Below are 15761 nucleotides of genomic sequence, written 5' to 3'. Positions count from 1 at the left end.
CAACCTGTGGACCGAATTTTCCCCCAGGGTCTTGATGATCTGATCGAGGTCTTCTCCAAAGAGAAACCTGCCCTTGAAGGGCAGAGCTCCCAGACTCGCCTTGGAGGAGGCGTCCGCTGCCCAGTTCCTGAGCCACAGGAGGCGCCTGGCAGAAACAGCCGAGGCCATGGTCCTTGCCAAGACCCTCAGCAGGTCGTGCAAAGTATCTGCCCCGTAAGCAATGACCGCCTCCAGACGGTCTGCCTGGGCTGCCTCCTCGGGCGGTAGCTGTTGAGAGGTGAGGAGCTGTTGAACCCATCGAAGCCCAGCTCTCTGAGTCAGAGAACCGCAGATAGCCACCCGGACCCCCAGCGCCGAGACTTCGAAGATCTTCTTGAGGGCGACCTCCAGCTTTCTATCCTGTATATCTCGCAGCGCGGTGCCTCCTGTGACCGGGATGGTAGTTCTCTTCGTGACGGCGGACACCGCTGAATCAACCTTGGGGACCTTAAGGAGGTCCAGGAAGTCCCCCGGAAGAGGATAGAGCTTGTCCATCGCCCTGCCGACCCGAAGGGACGCCTCCGGGTTATCCCACTCTCTCACCAGGAGATGGAGAAAAGAATCGTGAATGGGAAAGGTCTTCGCTATGGGGCGCAGGCCTGCCAAGACAGGGTCACCCTTGGAGGTAGCGGAGGCTACGGAAGGAGCCGGGGGTCCTGGTGGTTCAATGGGAGGGTCGAGGTCCAGTTCCTTGAGAACGTGAGGGATGAGATCCGCCAATTCCTCTTTGCGAAAGATGCGAAGGACCCGCGGATCATCGCATTCCAGGTGCGCTGTTACGCACCTTGTGCCAAAGGATCGCCCCCCGGATCCGGCGAGGGCGACGGGCCCCCTAGGAAAAGCGGTATACTCAGGGGCCCCCTGGCGCCGCCCCCTACGGTCCCCGGTACCGATGTCGTAGCGCCCGAGGGCCTGGGGGCCTTGGCGGGGGGAGGAGAGAGAACTGCCCCCCCCTGAGGACTCAGGCTCTGTAAATAAGCCTGGTGCATAAGTACCATGAAGTCCGCCGAAAAACTGAGCGGCCCCGCTGAGGGCGGGGGCATAGGGTCCCTGGAGGGTCCGGCCGAGGAAGGCAGAAGCCCCGAATCCGAGATCGGGGGCGCGGACGGCAAAAAATCATTAGACGGCTCCTCCGTGTCTGAGCCCACGCTGCCTTCTAACTCTAAGATGGCCGCCGCTCCCGCCAAGGACGGGGGCGGGGCTACCCCTCGAGGCCCGCGGCGCTCCGAGCGTGGCGGCGAAGTTGTCGGTGGGACGGCGCCCGCTTCCCCCCCGGGGGGGCACCGACCACATGGACCGTCCCTCGAGGCGCCGTGACCTGGACCGCCGCAGGACGGACAGCGAGCGTGTTGCATCGCGCGAGGCCCGAGTCAGACGCAGCACCTCGAGCACGCAGCGGCTGATGATCGCGGCGTGGGAGGAGCGGGCTCGCCGTGCCCTCAAACCACCACCCAAACACCCTCAACCCCGGGGGCGGCAGGGGAATGGGACCTCCTTGCCGCCTGCGGCCCCGGGGAATGAAACGTCGCAGGGCCGCGGGGGAGGTGAGTCGCCGCGAAAGAAAGGAGGGGAGAGGCTGGCCCCACCAGCATCCACCTCAGGCTGCGCCGAACCTGCGCTGAAAGAAAAGAAACACAAGCCCCAAACAACAAGCTTCCCCCAGCTTACCCCTGAAGACTACAAGGAGCGCGAGAGACAAACAAAGCAGGTAAGAGACAGTCCTGATGGCAGGATGAGCAGAGGGGCCAAGGGAACCGGTTTCCCTCTGGCAGGAACAAAGTTTCCTCCTTCTTTTTTTTTTTTTTTTTTAACTAACTTGATCCATCAAACGAAAGAGAGAGAAAATAAGTATATGTATAGCGGAAAACCACTAAATAGGGGGAACCATGAGATCCCCTCCTCACATCTGCTGGAGTCAGAGAGATACTGAGGATCTAGGAGGGTGCACCAGCTTATATACCGGCACCCTCAAAACTTTACTCTGACTCCATCTGCTGGATGGGGGACATAACCCACCGTCTGGACTGATCCTGTACGTACAGGGAATTCGTACTATTCAAGTACTGAGACCTCCCCCCACACACACACACACAGCCCTGACAATGCACCTCACACCCCTTACTATCTTACTTCTGATCCTCTTACAAATAGATGTTTAATTGTACTGTATTGTATAGGACTGGACTGACAATTAGCCTGTAAAAATTTTGCGTTTTGTCCTTTTGTCCTATAATGGTGTTGGGCTAGTTCCAGGGAATGTGTGTTAACGGGCCAGGAAAGGCTCACCTTACACTCTGCTGCTTTTTCAGAAGAATGCGATAAAGTCTGGAAATGGAATCAGGGACTGGCTCCGAGAGAAACAGCACAGGCTAGCCAGTCCCAGCCTTGGCAAAGGTAGGAACCCCTACATATATGCATGTCTCCATCCGTCATTTCATACATAGAAACATAGAAACATAGAAACATAGAAATGACGGCAGAAGAAGACCAAATGGCCCATCCAGTCTGCCCAGCAAGCTTCCCTCATTTCTTCTCCCATACTTATCTGTTTCTCTTAGCTCTTGGTTCTAATTCCCTTCCACCCCCGCCATTAATGTAGAGAGCGGTGGAGGAGCTGCATCCAAGTGAAATATCTAGCTTGATTAGTTAGAGGTAGTAGGAGTAGTAACCGCCGCAATAAGCAAGCTACACCCATGCTTATTTGTTTTTACCCAGATTATGTTATACAGCCCTTATTGGTTGTTTATCTTCTCCCCTGCTGTTGAAGCAGAGAGCTATGCTGGATATGCATCGAAAGTGAAGTATCAGGCACATTTGGTTTGGGGTAGTAACCGCCGTGACAAGCCAGCTACTCCCCGCTTTGTGAGTGTGAATCCTTTTTTCTTCTCCCCTGCCGTTGAAGTTATGCTGGATATGCGTGAAGTATCAGTTTTTCTTTTCCCCTGCCGTTGAAGCAGAGAGCTATGCTGGAAATTCGTGATGTATCAGTCTTTCTCCGATGCCGTTGAAGTAGAGAGCCATGCTGGATATGCGTCGAGAGTGAAGTATCAGGTACATTTGGTTTGGGGTAGTAACCGCCGTAACAAGCCAGCTACTCCCCGCTTTGTGAGTGCGAACCCTTTTTTCTTCTCCCCTGCCGTTTAAGCAGAGAGCTCTGCTGGATGTGTGAAGTAACAGTTTTTCTTTTCCCCTGCTGTTGAAGCAGAGAACTATGCTGGATATGCATTGAAAGTGAAGTATAAGAATGGAGTGATCAAGCTAGTTGAAAGGCATCAGGAATAGAGGAAGGTGGAGGTAGTAATCTGGCTGTCTGTTGCAATAGATAAGTACGGCATAATAGAAAAATGATAATAATGGTGGTACTGCTACTGAGAAGCAGAAATAACATTTGGCTTGTGGTCGATGAGACTGGGTGTGATGTCACCAGGCAACAACAGCTCTCTGCTTGGCAGGGTACTGTGCATGCTAGGAAAAGTAAGACTACAAATCCCAGAATCCCTGGAGACAGTGATTCAAGGGAAGCTGGAGATCACAGGTCAGGTGTCTAGTAGCTATGGACCATCTGAGGTGGAACATACAAGGAAGGCTCACCAGGATATTTGCACCATGGGAGATTCCATAGTGTATTTGTGTTTGGAATTTATTTTTTAAGGTCTTCAGGCAAGATCTGCCTCCTGCACCATTGGCCCCAGTGCAGGAACATTCTATTTATTTATTTAAAAAAAAAAAAAAAGAAATAATGCCTTCAGTTGAGTTCAAAATGGTTTATAATAAAAGCAAACAATTATAAACAATAAAAAATAAACTGAAAACTTTAATTGGACATAACACATAAAAAATTACCTTAATGTACATAGTAACTTGAAGTTACTAGAAATCAGGTTATCAAAAATTAATATTACTTTTACTATATTACTATTACATGGTCAATTGATCAAAGGCCAGCTGGAAGAAAAAGGTCTTCAACAATTTTTTTTTAATCTCTATCTAAATTCTCTCTTTATGAACAATTGCCAAAGTACAGGACAAATCATTAACATCTATATAACCAGCATCACAAATCTTACAGTGACATTATCAACAGAAATCAGTATTCCACAGAGTACATACAACATCCCGCTCCTAATTTTAAGTTTTAACACCCCCCCAATACTCTTCCTTCTCTTCATACCCATCCCTACCACAAACTCTTCCGCAGGTGAAATATAAATGCAATACAGACTGCATCATTGGCTCAACAGAGTCTTCATTATGTGATGTAAACTAATTAACAAAGTTCTTCAGGCATTCTTATACTATTAATAACCTTTACTGTTTCCACTGGAAGTTGCTAACCAGTGGTCAAAGAGAGACCATATATGAAAGAATTTATGCACATTATCATGTCTGATAGCTGTCAGTTTTTCCATATAATGAACCACCTTCAATTTCTGACATATTGTATATTTTTCTGGTAATGTATTCATTCTCCATCTTGAAGCTAATATGCATCTAGCAGCTAAAGCTATATGTTGAAGAGGTCTATTCTGAGAAGTAGAGAAATTGGAATCAGGCATATTCAATAGCCAAAGTGCATGGGTCCCTGGAGCATCACACTGCAATCTCTCTTTAGACATCCCAACTACCACTTCCCAAAATCTAGTAGTCAGCGAGCAAGACTACTATATATTGCAGAAGGCTCCAAATTGGTTATGCACTTACACCAGCAGGAACCATCCTTAGCAGGGTACATTTTCTGTAGTCTCTGAGGTGTCAAATACCAATGGTAGAGCATTTTATAGCTATTCTCAAGCAAGGACAAAAACAAAGAACTCCATTTAACAGAGAAAAAAACATACATCCCAAGTTCTATCATCCCTCTCTACACCCAGATCTTCCTCCCAAGCTAACATATGGTGAAACATGGTGGTGGACAAGCTGGTCAGCAAGGCATATCTTTTTGAAACTATCCCTTTAATAAGGGGAGTCTTTTCACAATACGTTTCCATCAGAGATTTCCCCAATAGCAATGCAGAATGAACCCGTTTAGTCATCAAAAAATGTGTTAATTGAATATACGCAAAGAGATTGCAAGCCAGGACCCCAAAAGTCCCTTGAAGCTCAGTGAAATCATATACCTTATTCCTGTTCCACACCTGCCCTAATTGGATGCCCATCGCAGAAAAGCCGGATTCTCAGCCCCTTTTTGAAAGTCTGGGTTATACCTAATGGGGGGAGCTAAATAAAAATCCCTTGGCCCCATTAACACCTGTCTCCATTTTTTCCAAATTAATAATGTGCATTCTGTAAACTGGAGATATCTGATGATCTACATCTTTCCACCAGGATCCAACCAAAAAAAGAAATGAAGAGGACTAGCCCTCAACAAAAATTGTTCTATTTCTACCCATTATTTTCTATTTTCTAATACATGACAATCTATGATAGCTTTCAGCTGAGAAGCAACATAGTAGTTTAGGAGATTTGGGACCTCCAAGCTAACATCATCCTTGGCTTGAAACAAAACAGATGAAGCCACCTGTGGAGGCCTTTTTCTCCAAATAACAGCAAATAATTTCCTTTGCCAAGCTTTAAGTACAGTTTTTGAAATAAATAGCATAATTTAGGTAATGTATTCATTTTGATGGCTGCAATTCTCACCATTCATGATAAGAAATGTCAGTCCCAAATTTCCAAATCCCTTTCAATATGCTGAATGAGCAGCCTATAATTAAGACGAAAAAGCTCATTCCGGTCAGAGCTTACATTGACCCCAAGATAGTGAATATAACTTTGCCCACTTAAAGGGAAATGCGCCTTTCAATCCAAGTACACCCTCGTTCCCAAAGGTGGAGTCTCAATATCTCCAATTTATCCATGTTCACTTTAAAGTCCGAGACTGCCCCAAATTTCTTAATCTCAGCAACCACTGCTGCCAAAGAGGACTCTGGGTGAGTAAGAGTGAATATGATATTGTCTGCATAGAGGGAAATTTTATAATGACCTGTACCTAGTTGGATTCCGTGCACACCTATACTCCGCTGGATCCATTCAGCAAATGATTCTACACCAAGTGCAAACAATAACTGGGAAAGTGGGCAGCCTTGCTGGTGTTTCTGCCAACTAGGAAATTATTCAAATAACCTCCATTGATTTTTATGCAGGCTTCTGGACACCTATATAGTTCCTTTACCAATCCGATGAAATACTGTCCAATCCCCCTTTGATCCACGACTGTGAATGAAAAGGGCCAGTGAAAGCCTTTTCTGCATCCACTGTAAAAAGCAGAGAAGGCCATTGACGTGTTTGGGCATAAGGCATTAGATTCAAAATCTTTCGGACATTATCCCCAGCCATATGTCCTGTCTTAAAAGCCCACTTGGTCATTATATATAAGAGAAAGTATTACCTACTGCAACCGCTGAGCTAAAATCTTAGCCAAAATCTTCAAATCAACATTAATAAGAGAGATTGGCCGTACAAGCTGCGTACCACATGATCTTTCCCTTCCTTTGGTAGCACAGTAATCCCTGCCACATTAGCATCCCTTAGCAGTTTACCCCCCTCTTTTAAATGATTAAACATATCCACTAAAGGTGCAACTAATAAGGACTGAAATGTTTTGTAAAACTTTGGAGTATATCCATTGCCCGCCTTCAGATCCCATATGGTCCAGAGCACTTCAGAAGCTGAGATTGTACTATCCAACCCTTCCCTACATAAATCACTCAAACGCGGCAGTTCAACACCCTCAAGATACTGTTCAATACTATTTTCTAAAACAGTAGGATCTCCGGCATAGAGTTCAGCATAAAATTGGGTAAACCTATGCCGCATCTCCGCCCAGCCCATCCCATCACAAAATTCCTTTCCTGATCTTTAATTTTCAAAATCTGAGTTTGTGCAGTTTTAGCTTTCAGTTGCTGAGCCAATATTTTACCTGCTTTGCTCCCACACTCATAGTGCGCTTGTTTGATTCTATCCAGCCTATAAGCATTCTCCCCAACTTCTACCATCTTCAATCCATGCCTAAGAGCCTCCAAATTGCACAAAGTATGTCTACTAAGATGTTGTTTATAAAGCAGTTCTAAATTATGAATCTTAGTTTTCAGATCCACTGCCCTCTGTTCTCTTTCTTTTTTCTTATTGAAGGCAATAGCAATTACCGTCCCTTCACTACTGCTTTAAGACAGTCCCAAAGTACAGTGGCATTTTATTCAAGGTAATTTGAGATGGTATCTTGTATCTCCCTACAAGTCTGCTTATCTTGCACAAAAGTATTGTTAAATTTCCAGAAGAGATACCAGGTGTCACTAGGCTGGCCCCTAACATCCCACCAAATTGGGATGTGATGGAACCATGTGATGGATCCAATCTCCACTTCCTGTGTGAGGGGAACCAATTTTTTGTCTACCAGAAAATAATCTATGCGAGTATACACATTATGCAGTTTAGAATAAAAGGTATAATTCTGAATAGATGAATGCCATATCCACCAAACATCCACAAGTTGCCATTTCTCAACTAATTGGTTAAAAGGTGAGGTGAAAGAGGCAATTTGAACCCAAAAAAAACCCTTCAAAAATTGGAAGAAGGATCCATCTGAAGAAAATAAGATAAAACATAAGCATTGTCAAGTTAAGTGTAAAACATTGATAAGACAGGCGAAGAGAGAATTTGAAATGAAGCTGGCCATAGAGGCAAAAACTCATAATAAAAACTTTTTAAAATATATCCGAAGCAAGAAACCTGTGAGGGAGACAGTTGGACCATTAGATGATGGAAGGTTTAAAGGGGCTCTTAGGGAAGATAAGGCCATTGCAGAAAGACTAAATGAATTTTTTGCTTCCGTGTTTTACTAATGAGGATGTTGAGGAGACACCATTTCCGGAGATGGTTTTCAAGGGTGATGAGTCAGACGAACTAAACCAAATCACTAAGAACCTGGAAGATGTAGTAGGCCAGATTGACAAACTAAAGAATAGCAAATCACCTGGACCGGATGGTGTGCATCCTAGGGTACTGAAGAAACTAAAAAATGAAATTACTGATCTATTAGTTAAAATTTGTAACCTATCATTAAAATCATCCATTGTACCTGAAGACTGAAGGGTGCCCAATGTAACCCCAATATTTAAAAAGGGCTCCAGAGGCGATCCGGGTAACTATAGACCAGTGAGCCTGACTTCAGTGCCGGGAAAAATAGTGGAAACTATTCTAAAGATCAAAATCGTAGAGCATATAGAAAGACATGTTTTAATGGAACACAGTCAACTTGGATTTACCCAAGGGAAGTCTTGCTTAACAAATCTGCTTCATTTTTTTTGAAGGGATTAATAAACATGTGGATAAAGGTGAACAAGCAGATGTAGTGTATTTGGATTTTCAAAAGGCATTTGACAAAGTCCCTCATGAGAGGCTTCTAAGAAAACTAAAAATTCATGGGATAGGAGGCAATATCCTTTCGTGGATTACAAACTAGTTGAAAGACAGGAAACAAAGAGTAATATTAAATGGTCAATTTTCTCAGTGGAAAAGGGTAAACAGTGGAGTGCCTCAGGGATCTGTACTTGGACCGGTGCTTTTCAATATATATATATATGATCTGGAAAGGAATACAACGAGTGAGGTTATCAAATTTGCAGACAATACAAAATTATTCAGAGAAGTTAAATCACAAGCAGATTGTGATACATTACAGGAGGACCTTGCAAGACTGGAAGATTGGGCATCCAAATAGCAGATGAAATTTAATGTGGACAAGTGCAAGATGTTGCATATAGGGAAAAATAACCCTTGCTATAGTTACATGATGTTAGGTTCCATATTAGGAGCTACCACCCAGGAAAAAGATCTAGGCATCATAGTAGATAATACTTTAAAATCGTCGGTTCAGTGTGCTGCAGCAGTCAAAAAAGCAAACAGAATGTTAGGAATTATTAGGAAGGGAATGGTTAATAAAACAGAAAATGTCATAATGCCTCTTTATCGCTCCATGGTGAGACTGCACCTTGAATACTGTATACAATTCTGGTCGCTGCATCTCAAAAAAGATAGTTGCAATGGAGAAGGGCAACCAAATTGATAAAGGGGATGGAACAGCTCCCCTATGAGGAAAGGCTGAAGAGGTTAGGACTTTTCAGCTTGGAGAAGAGACGGCTGAGGGGGGATATGATAGAGGTCTTTAAGATCATGAGAGGTCTTGAACGAGTAGATGCAAATCGGTTATTTACACTTTCTGATGATAGAAGGATTAGGGGACATTCTATGATGTTAGCAAGTAGCACATTTAAGACTAATCGGAGAGGGGGGACAAGATGGCGGCATAGCAGGAACACGAATTGCTCTCTGCTGCTGAGAAATTTCCTAAATAACGGATTTCGCTATGCCAGCAAAAAGAAAAGGCAAGATAAGGGTCTACCCTACGGACACCTTACCTCCCTTGATGCAGTTGGACATCAAGCATTTTCTATCCCAATCAGACAACCAGGGAGCCAGTGAAACCTTTGGGAGTCCCCACGAAGGAGAGCAGGGAGCTCCTCTGGAGGAGGTGTCCCTAAGCCCGGACCTGCGCCAGCCTCCGGCTCAGCGCGACCCCACTGGAAACGCCGTCCAGTCGCAAGCTGATGACGCGGCGAATGCAACCAGGCAGGAGGGGGCTGTTTCCAACATGTTGCTTGGTCTACAGGATTCCTCAGCCGCTGGGGAACAAGCGCTCCCTGTCAAGGGAGGAAGGCGAGATGGCTCGCCCGGAGACTCTCTGAGGAGTGGTAGTTCTGAGGTCGCTCTGCAGAATAATTAAGGGCAGATGACTTCAGGCACTCGGGGTGAGTCGGCACAGTTACCTACTAGACCGGAGGCAATAACCCTGGAGGCAATTTGGGAGTTGATGGCGGGCTATGGAGCCTCATTGAATAGACTTGAGACTAAGATAGACTCTATCTCACAAAATTTCCAACAAAAAATGGGGGACATAAAGGAAAAGACACATATTATTGAAAATAGAGTTGGCGAGGCCGAGAAAAAGATAAATTCAATTCAAGTTCTAAATGGGAAAACTAAAGCAAGACCTTAGAACCAAGGAACGTACCTGGCGCAAACAACCAACACCCACACACAAAATGGACTACAAACACACATTGCATACATACCGACAAGCAACCATCCACGCCAAACGCGACTTAGAACATAAGAACATAAGAACATAAGAAATTGCCATGCTGGGTCAGACCAAGGGTCCATCAAGCCCAGCATCCTGTTTCCAACAGAGGCCAAACCAGGCCACAAGAACCTGGCAATTACCCAAACACCTAGAAGATCCCATGCTACTGATGCAATTAATAGCAGTGACTATTCCCTAAGTAAACTTGATTAATAGCAGTTAATGGACTTCTTTTCCAAGAACTTATCCAAACCTTTTTTGAACCCAGCTACACTAACTGCACTAACCACATCCTCTGGCAACAAATTCCAGAGATTTATTGTGCGTTGAGTGAAAAAGAATTTTCTCCGATTAGTCTTAAATGTGCTACTTGCTAACTTCATGGAATGCCCCCTAGTCCTTCTATTTATTTATTTATTTTTAGATTTTTATATACCGGTGTTCCTGTATTAAAATACTGATCACATCGGTTTACAATGAAACATAACAATTACGCCAAGAGGCGGTACATATAACAAGGTTATAGAACTTGGAGAACAGGGAGGTATTAGGTATTAGCGCAAATTGCGATAAAACACATCCCTTTTGCTATCGCATGCGATACATCGCAGTTTGATGAATCCAGGCCTTAGCCAGCTAAATTATCCAACCAACTCTGAATAACAGAGTTAGTCAGATAACTTAGCTGGCTAATTTAACTCCTCTCTGAAATGCCTCTATTATTCGAAAGTGTAAATAACCGAGTCACATCTACTCGTTCAAGACCTCTCATGATCTTCTACGCATCAAAAATCCACAGCTTTAAATTCAATCCAAACGCCCTATTTAGCCTCGCTGCAGAACTCACAAAATCCCCCATTCCCTCCCCCCAAGAAATAAACAGCATAGAGAAATGCGAGAAACTAGCCGACTACTTTCAAAGTAAAATCTCCAAAATTCTTACACGTCTACCCCCCAACCCCGCTCCCACAGACCCATTACCGATCGACAACAACTCTAACCTCGACTCCCTCGACACTACCTCCGTGAAGGAAGTTGAATCCATATTAAAAAAGATGCGACCATCCACACATATCTCAGACACCATACCATCAAAAATTCTCCTCCCCTTTCCCTCTGCCATTGCAAAACCAATAGCAGAAATCATAAACTGCTCCATCACCTCCGGGAAAGTCCCCGACCCACTCAAACTCGCCGTCGTGAAACCACTACTAAAGAAACCCACCCTGGATCACAATGACCCTGCAAATTACAGGCCTATTTCCAATCTGCCCTTCATATCCAAAATCATGGAAAAAGTGGTAAACTCCCAACTCACCGATTTCCTAGAAGATAACAATATTCTACACCCCACCCAATACGGTTTTCGTAAAGACCGTAGCACCGAAAAACTCCTACTCGCAATAACGGACACCATCCTTAAAGGCATGGACCATGGCCAATCATATATACTTGCCCTTCTCGATATCTCAGCCGCCTTTGATACCGTGAATCATCAAATCCTAATATCACGTTTAGCGGAGATAGGCATCTCAAACACAGCCCTTTCCTGGTTTTCCTCATACCTTGACCACCGCAAATACCTAGTCAAGCTTGATACTTTCGAATCCGCACACATTCCCCTCACACAAGGGGTACCACAAGGCTCTTCTCTATCCTCCACCCTCTTCAATATATACTTACTCCCTCTCTGCCACCTCCTCTCTAAACTAGGACTAAAATTCTTCTTGTACGCAGATGACGTACAAATACTTATTCCAATTCAAAAATCCATCAACGAAACCCTTCAATACTGGGAAACATGCCTGACATCCATCAATTCTCTCCTCTCCAATCTCCACCTAGCTCTTAACACCTCGAAAACCGAAATCCTCATCCTCACAAACCAATCACTCAACTCATCCCGCCAGATGACTCTCAACGCATCACAAGCTCATACATTACCGCCCAGTGTCAGAGATTTAGGAGTCACCCTAGACAATCAACTCAGCTTCAAAACCCACATTAAATCACTTCTAAAAGGGGGCTTCTACAAATTACAAATTCTCAAAAAATTGAAGCCCCTTCTCCACGCCTGTGACTTCCGCACAGTTATGCAAACCACCATACTCACCAAACTCGACTATTGCAACTCCCTTCTCTTAGGCCTCCCCTCCGCTACCACTAAACCCCTTCAAATCCTACAAAATGCCATGGCAAGAATCTTAACAAACACCAGAAAAACTGACCACATCACTCCCATACTCCAAGATCTCCATTGGCTCCCCATCACCTTCCGCTCCCAATATAAAACACTTACCATCCTCCATAACACATTATACAACAACAATTCACCCTGGCTTGAAGACATGCCACAATTCCGTCAAGCCAATCGCCCCACTAGAAACTCCCTTGCTGGCACTCTTCAAACCCCCTCACTTAAAGTTGGGCACCTTACCGCTACCAGGGAGAGAGCCTTCTCCATAGCGGGCCCTACCCTCTGGAACTCCCTACCCGTCAAACTCCGCTTAGAACCGTCCCTGAGCCATTTCAAAAAAGGAATCAAGACATGGCTCTTTAAACAAGCATACCCCAATTCCACCCAATCCTAACCACCCAATCCTAACCAATGTCCTCCTGAACCACCACAATCCCAACCTAGCCCACTACCTTTCTCCCTTTCCCCCTTCTCCCACCTCTCTCTATCTCTCCTTTCTCCTTCTGCCTACTCCCCCACGCCACCTTCAACTTCTCCCTGAAAACTATCACCGTTTGTACCCGGTTCCCACCACCCCCGCCTCCCCCCGCCCCCCCTCCCTCCCTACCCCCCCTTTAATCGTTCCTACGTGCACCTGCCCATGTCCTACTGTAAATAAGTTTCATATACTAAATATCCCAAGTGCACATGCCAATTAACCTTGTATACTGGTTCTTTTGTAACGCTGCCTGTTTGACTCTCCTCTCCTCTACTTTGTATATCACCCAGTTAACCCCTCCCCTGTTCATTGTAATTTCCTTTCCTTTCTCAGTTATTTGTAAACCGACATGATGTGTCCTACGAATGCCGGTATAAAAAAGTTTATAAATAAATAAATAAAATATTATTAAAGATCAATTAAACTGTTCACGACGTCTTGAGCAATGGAAAACAGTATTAAACATCTAAACATAAGGATTCTAAATTTTCCAAAAATTGCTGGGGAAATTCTCTTCACTACTTTGAAAAAGTTTTTCATAGACGTTCTTGCTTTTTCCTCTGATAATTTACCTTCTGTGAATGTTTGTTACTCTTTAAATAAGAGAGCTTATTATGGAAGAAATCCAGTAGCTATCCCCACAAATTTAACTAGTTTTCTGGAAGATTCAAATACTGACGTGTTAGAAAGGAATACCTTGTTGGTTTCTTTCATCACTAAGCAAGACGTCAATAATGTGATGAAAGCCTATTTTAGAAAGTATCCAATATCTTTCTATGGCTAGCCATTGAAAATTTACCCTCACCTGGCACAAGTTACCCAGGTCAGGAGAAAATAATTTTCATTACTGGGGCAAAAAGTTACGGCATTAGGATATTCTTATATCCTCCGGTATCCTTGTAAATGTATATTAAAGAAAGGAGAGGAGACATATATTTTTTTATGTTGATCATTTACGTCAATTCGTTGAGACTAGACAGCCCACTACTTCTACCCCAAACCCTCTGAATGGGGAAAGGTCTAATGTATAAAAAGTAAAGTCCGGTGAAATGTCTATGTAAATGCCCATGATTATGATGGTTATGTTTCGATTTAGTATCTCCTTTTTAATTTCGTTGCCCCCCGACTATATTTTCTTAGTTATATATACTTAAGTACAAATGGAATAAACTTTAAATATTTCTGTTAAAATAGTTACATGATATTAAGATAAATGTAAAGAATGGTTAGTTAAATGTTGTTTAAAGGAAATACACTGTTGAATTTGTATTTGAAAAAACTTATAAATAAAGAATTAAAAAAAAAAAGACTAATGGAGAAAATTCTTTTTCACTCAACGCACAATTAAGCTCCTGAATTTGTTGCCAGAGGACGTGGTTAGTACAGTTAGTGTAGCTGGGTTCAAAAAAGGTTTGGATAAATTCTTGGAGAAGTCCATTAACTGCTATTAATCAAGTTTACTTAGGGAATAGCCACTGCTATTAATTGCATCAGAAGCATGGGATCTTCTTGGTGTTTGGGTAATTGCCAGATTCTTGTGGCCTGGTTTGGCCTCTGATGGAAACAGGATGCTGGGCTTGATGGACCCTTGGTCTGACCCATCATGGCAATTTCTTATGTTCTTATGTTCTTATCTGCAGCCTGTATTTAGACACCTCACTCCATCCACAGCAGCTATCAATAAATGGGGATCAGATCAAATTAAAGTCCCCTCCCATTATTAAACTGCTATCCACATGTGGTAGAAGATGGCGGTCAAGGTGATCAAAAAAATTGCCTTGATTGACTTTAGGTGCATAGATATTCAATTGGATATATCACTCATGGTTTAAGGAGACCTGTAAAAGGACATTCCTACCATCCTCATCCCGCAATATCGTTCCTATGTGAACCATAACATCCTTAGAAATAAGGATACCTACACCCCCAAATTTATTCCTTTATGTACTAGAAAGCAGAGTTGCTTACCTGTAACAGGTGTTCTCACAGGACAGCAGGATGTTAATCCTCACATATGGGTGACATCATCAGGATGGAGCCCAAGCACGGAACACTTTTGTCAAAGTTTCTAGAACTTTGACTGGCACTTACTGGGCATGCCCAGCAATGCACTAACCCTGCATCCAGCAGAGGTCCCCCTTCAGAATCGTCTTATAGTAAAAAGTATGTACGAAAAATAAAATAAGAAAACGTAAACAAACCCAGCTCCGCGGGGTGGCGGGCGGGTTTCGTGAGGACTAACATCCTGCTGTCCTGTGAGAACACCTGTTACAGGTAAGCAACTCTGCTTTCTCACAGGATAAGCAGGATGGTAGTCCTCACATATGGGTGAGTACCGAGCTGAGGATGCCCGAGCAATGCACCAAATGCACCCAAAGATGTGCAACAGGCACAACAACAGGGGTGGCAATTTGGTTAGGAGGGCATCCTGAACCTTGACCGGGTCGGTGGAAGGATGTTGGGAAGTTAAACTGAAAACAAGTTGCGTAGAATGGACTGGCCAAAAATTGAATCCTGTGTGCGAGCCTTATGTAAGCAATAATGGGCTGCGAAAGTATGGAGAGAACTCCAGGTAGCAGCCTTACAAATATCAGCAAGCGGTACCGAACAGAGGTGAGCTACTGATGTCGCCATGGCCCTGACCGAGTGTGCTTTTACACGGTCTTGCAGCGGAATGCCTGCTTGCTGGTAGCAAAAAGAAATGCATTCCGCCAACCAGCAGGAGAGGGTCTGCTTTCCCACAGGATTTCCCAATTTGATGGTATGAAAAGAAACAAACAATTGAGTGAATTTCCTGTGGGCCGACGTGCGGTCCAGATAGAAAGCTAGAGCACGTTTGCAGTCCAAAGAATGCAGAGCCTGTTCTCCTGGGTTCGAATGGGGCCTGGGAAAAAAGGTAGATAAGA

The 15761-nt window shown here is 44.1% G+C and overlaps 1 protein-coding gene across 4 annotated transcripts in view; it reads left to right on the top strand.

Moving 5' to 3' along the window:
- The window catches only part of GRB7 (growth factor receptor bound protein 7), a 189403-nt gene that overhangs the window by 6609 nt on the left and 167033 nt on the right, over positions 1-15761 (top strand). For all 4 annotated transcript variants that reach the window (XM_029572751.1, XM_029572750.1, XM_029572752.1 and 1 more), the window contains exon 2: positions 2349-2433. In XM_029572751.1, coding sequence (XP_029428611.1) covers positions 2349-2433 — 85 coding nt within the window. The remainder of the gene's footprint in view (positions 1-2348; positions 2434-15761) is intronic.

This window comes from Rhinatrema bivittatum, chromosome 12, assembly GCF_901001135.1.
Source record: "Rhinatrema bivittatum chromosome 12, aRhiBiv1.1, whole genome shotgun sequence".
NCBI classification, from domain to species: domain Eukaryota; kingdom Metazoa; phylum Chordata; class Amphibia; order Gymnophiona; family Rhinatrematidae; genus Rhinatrema; species Rhinatrema bivittatum.
This window is presented reverse-complemented; position numbering and strand designations above follow the sequence as displayed.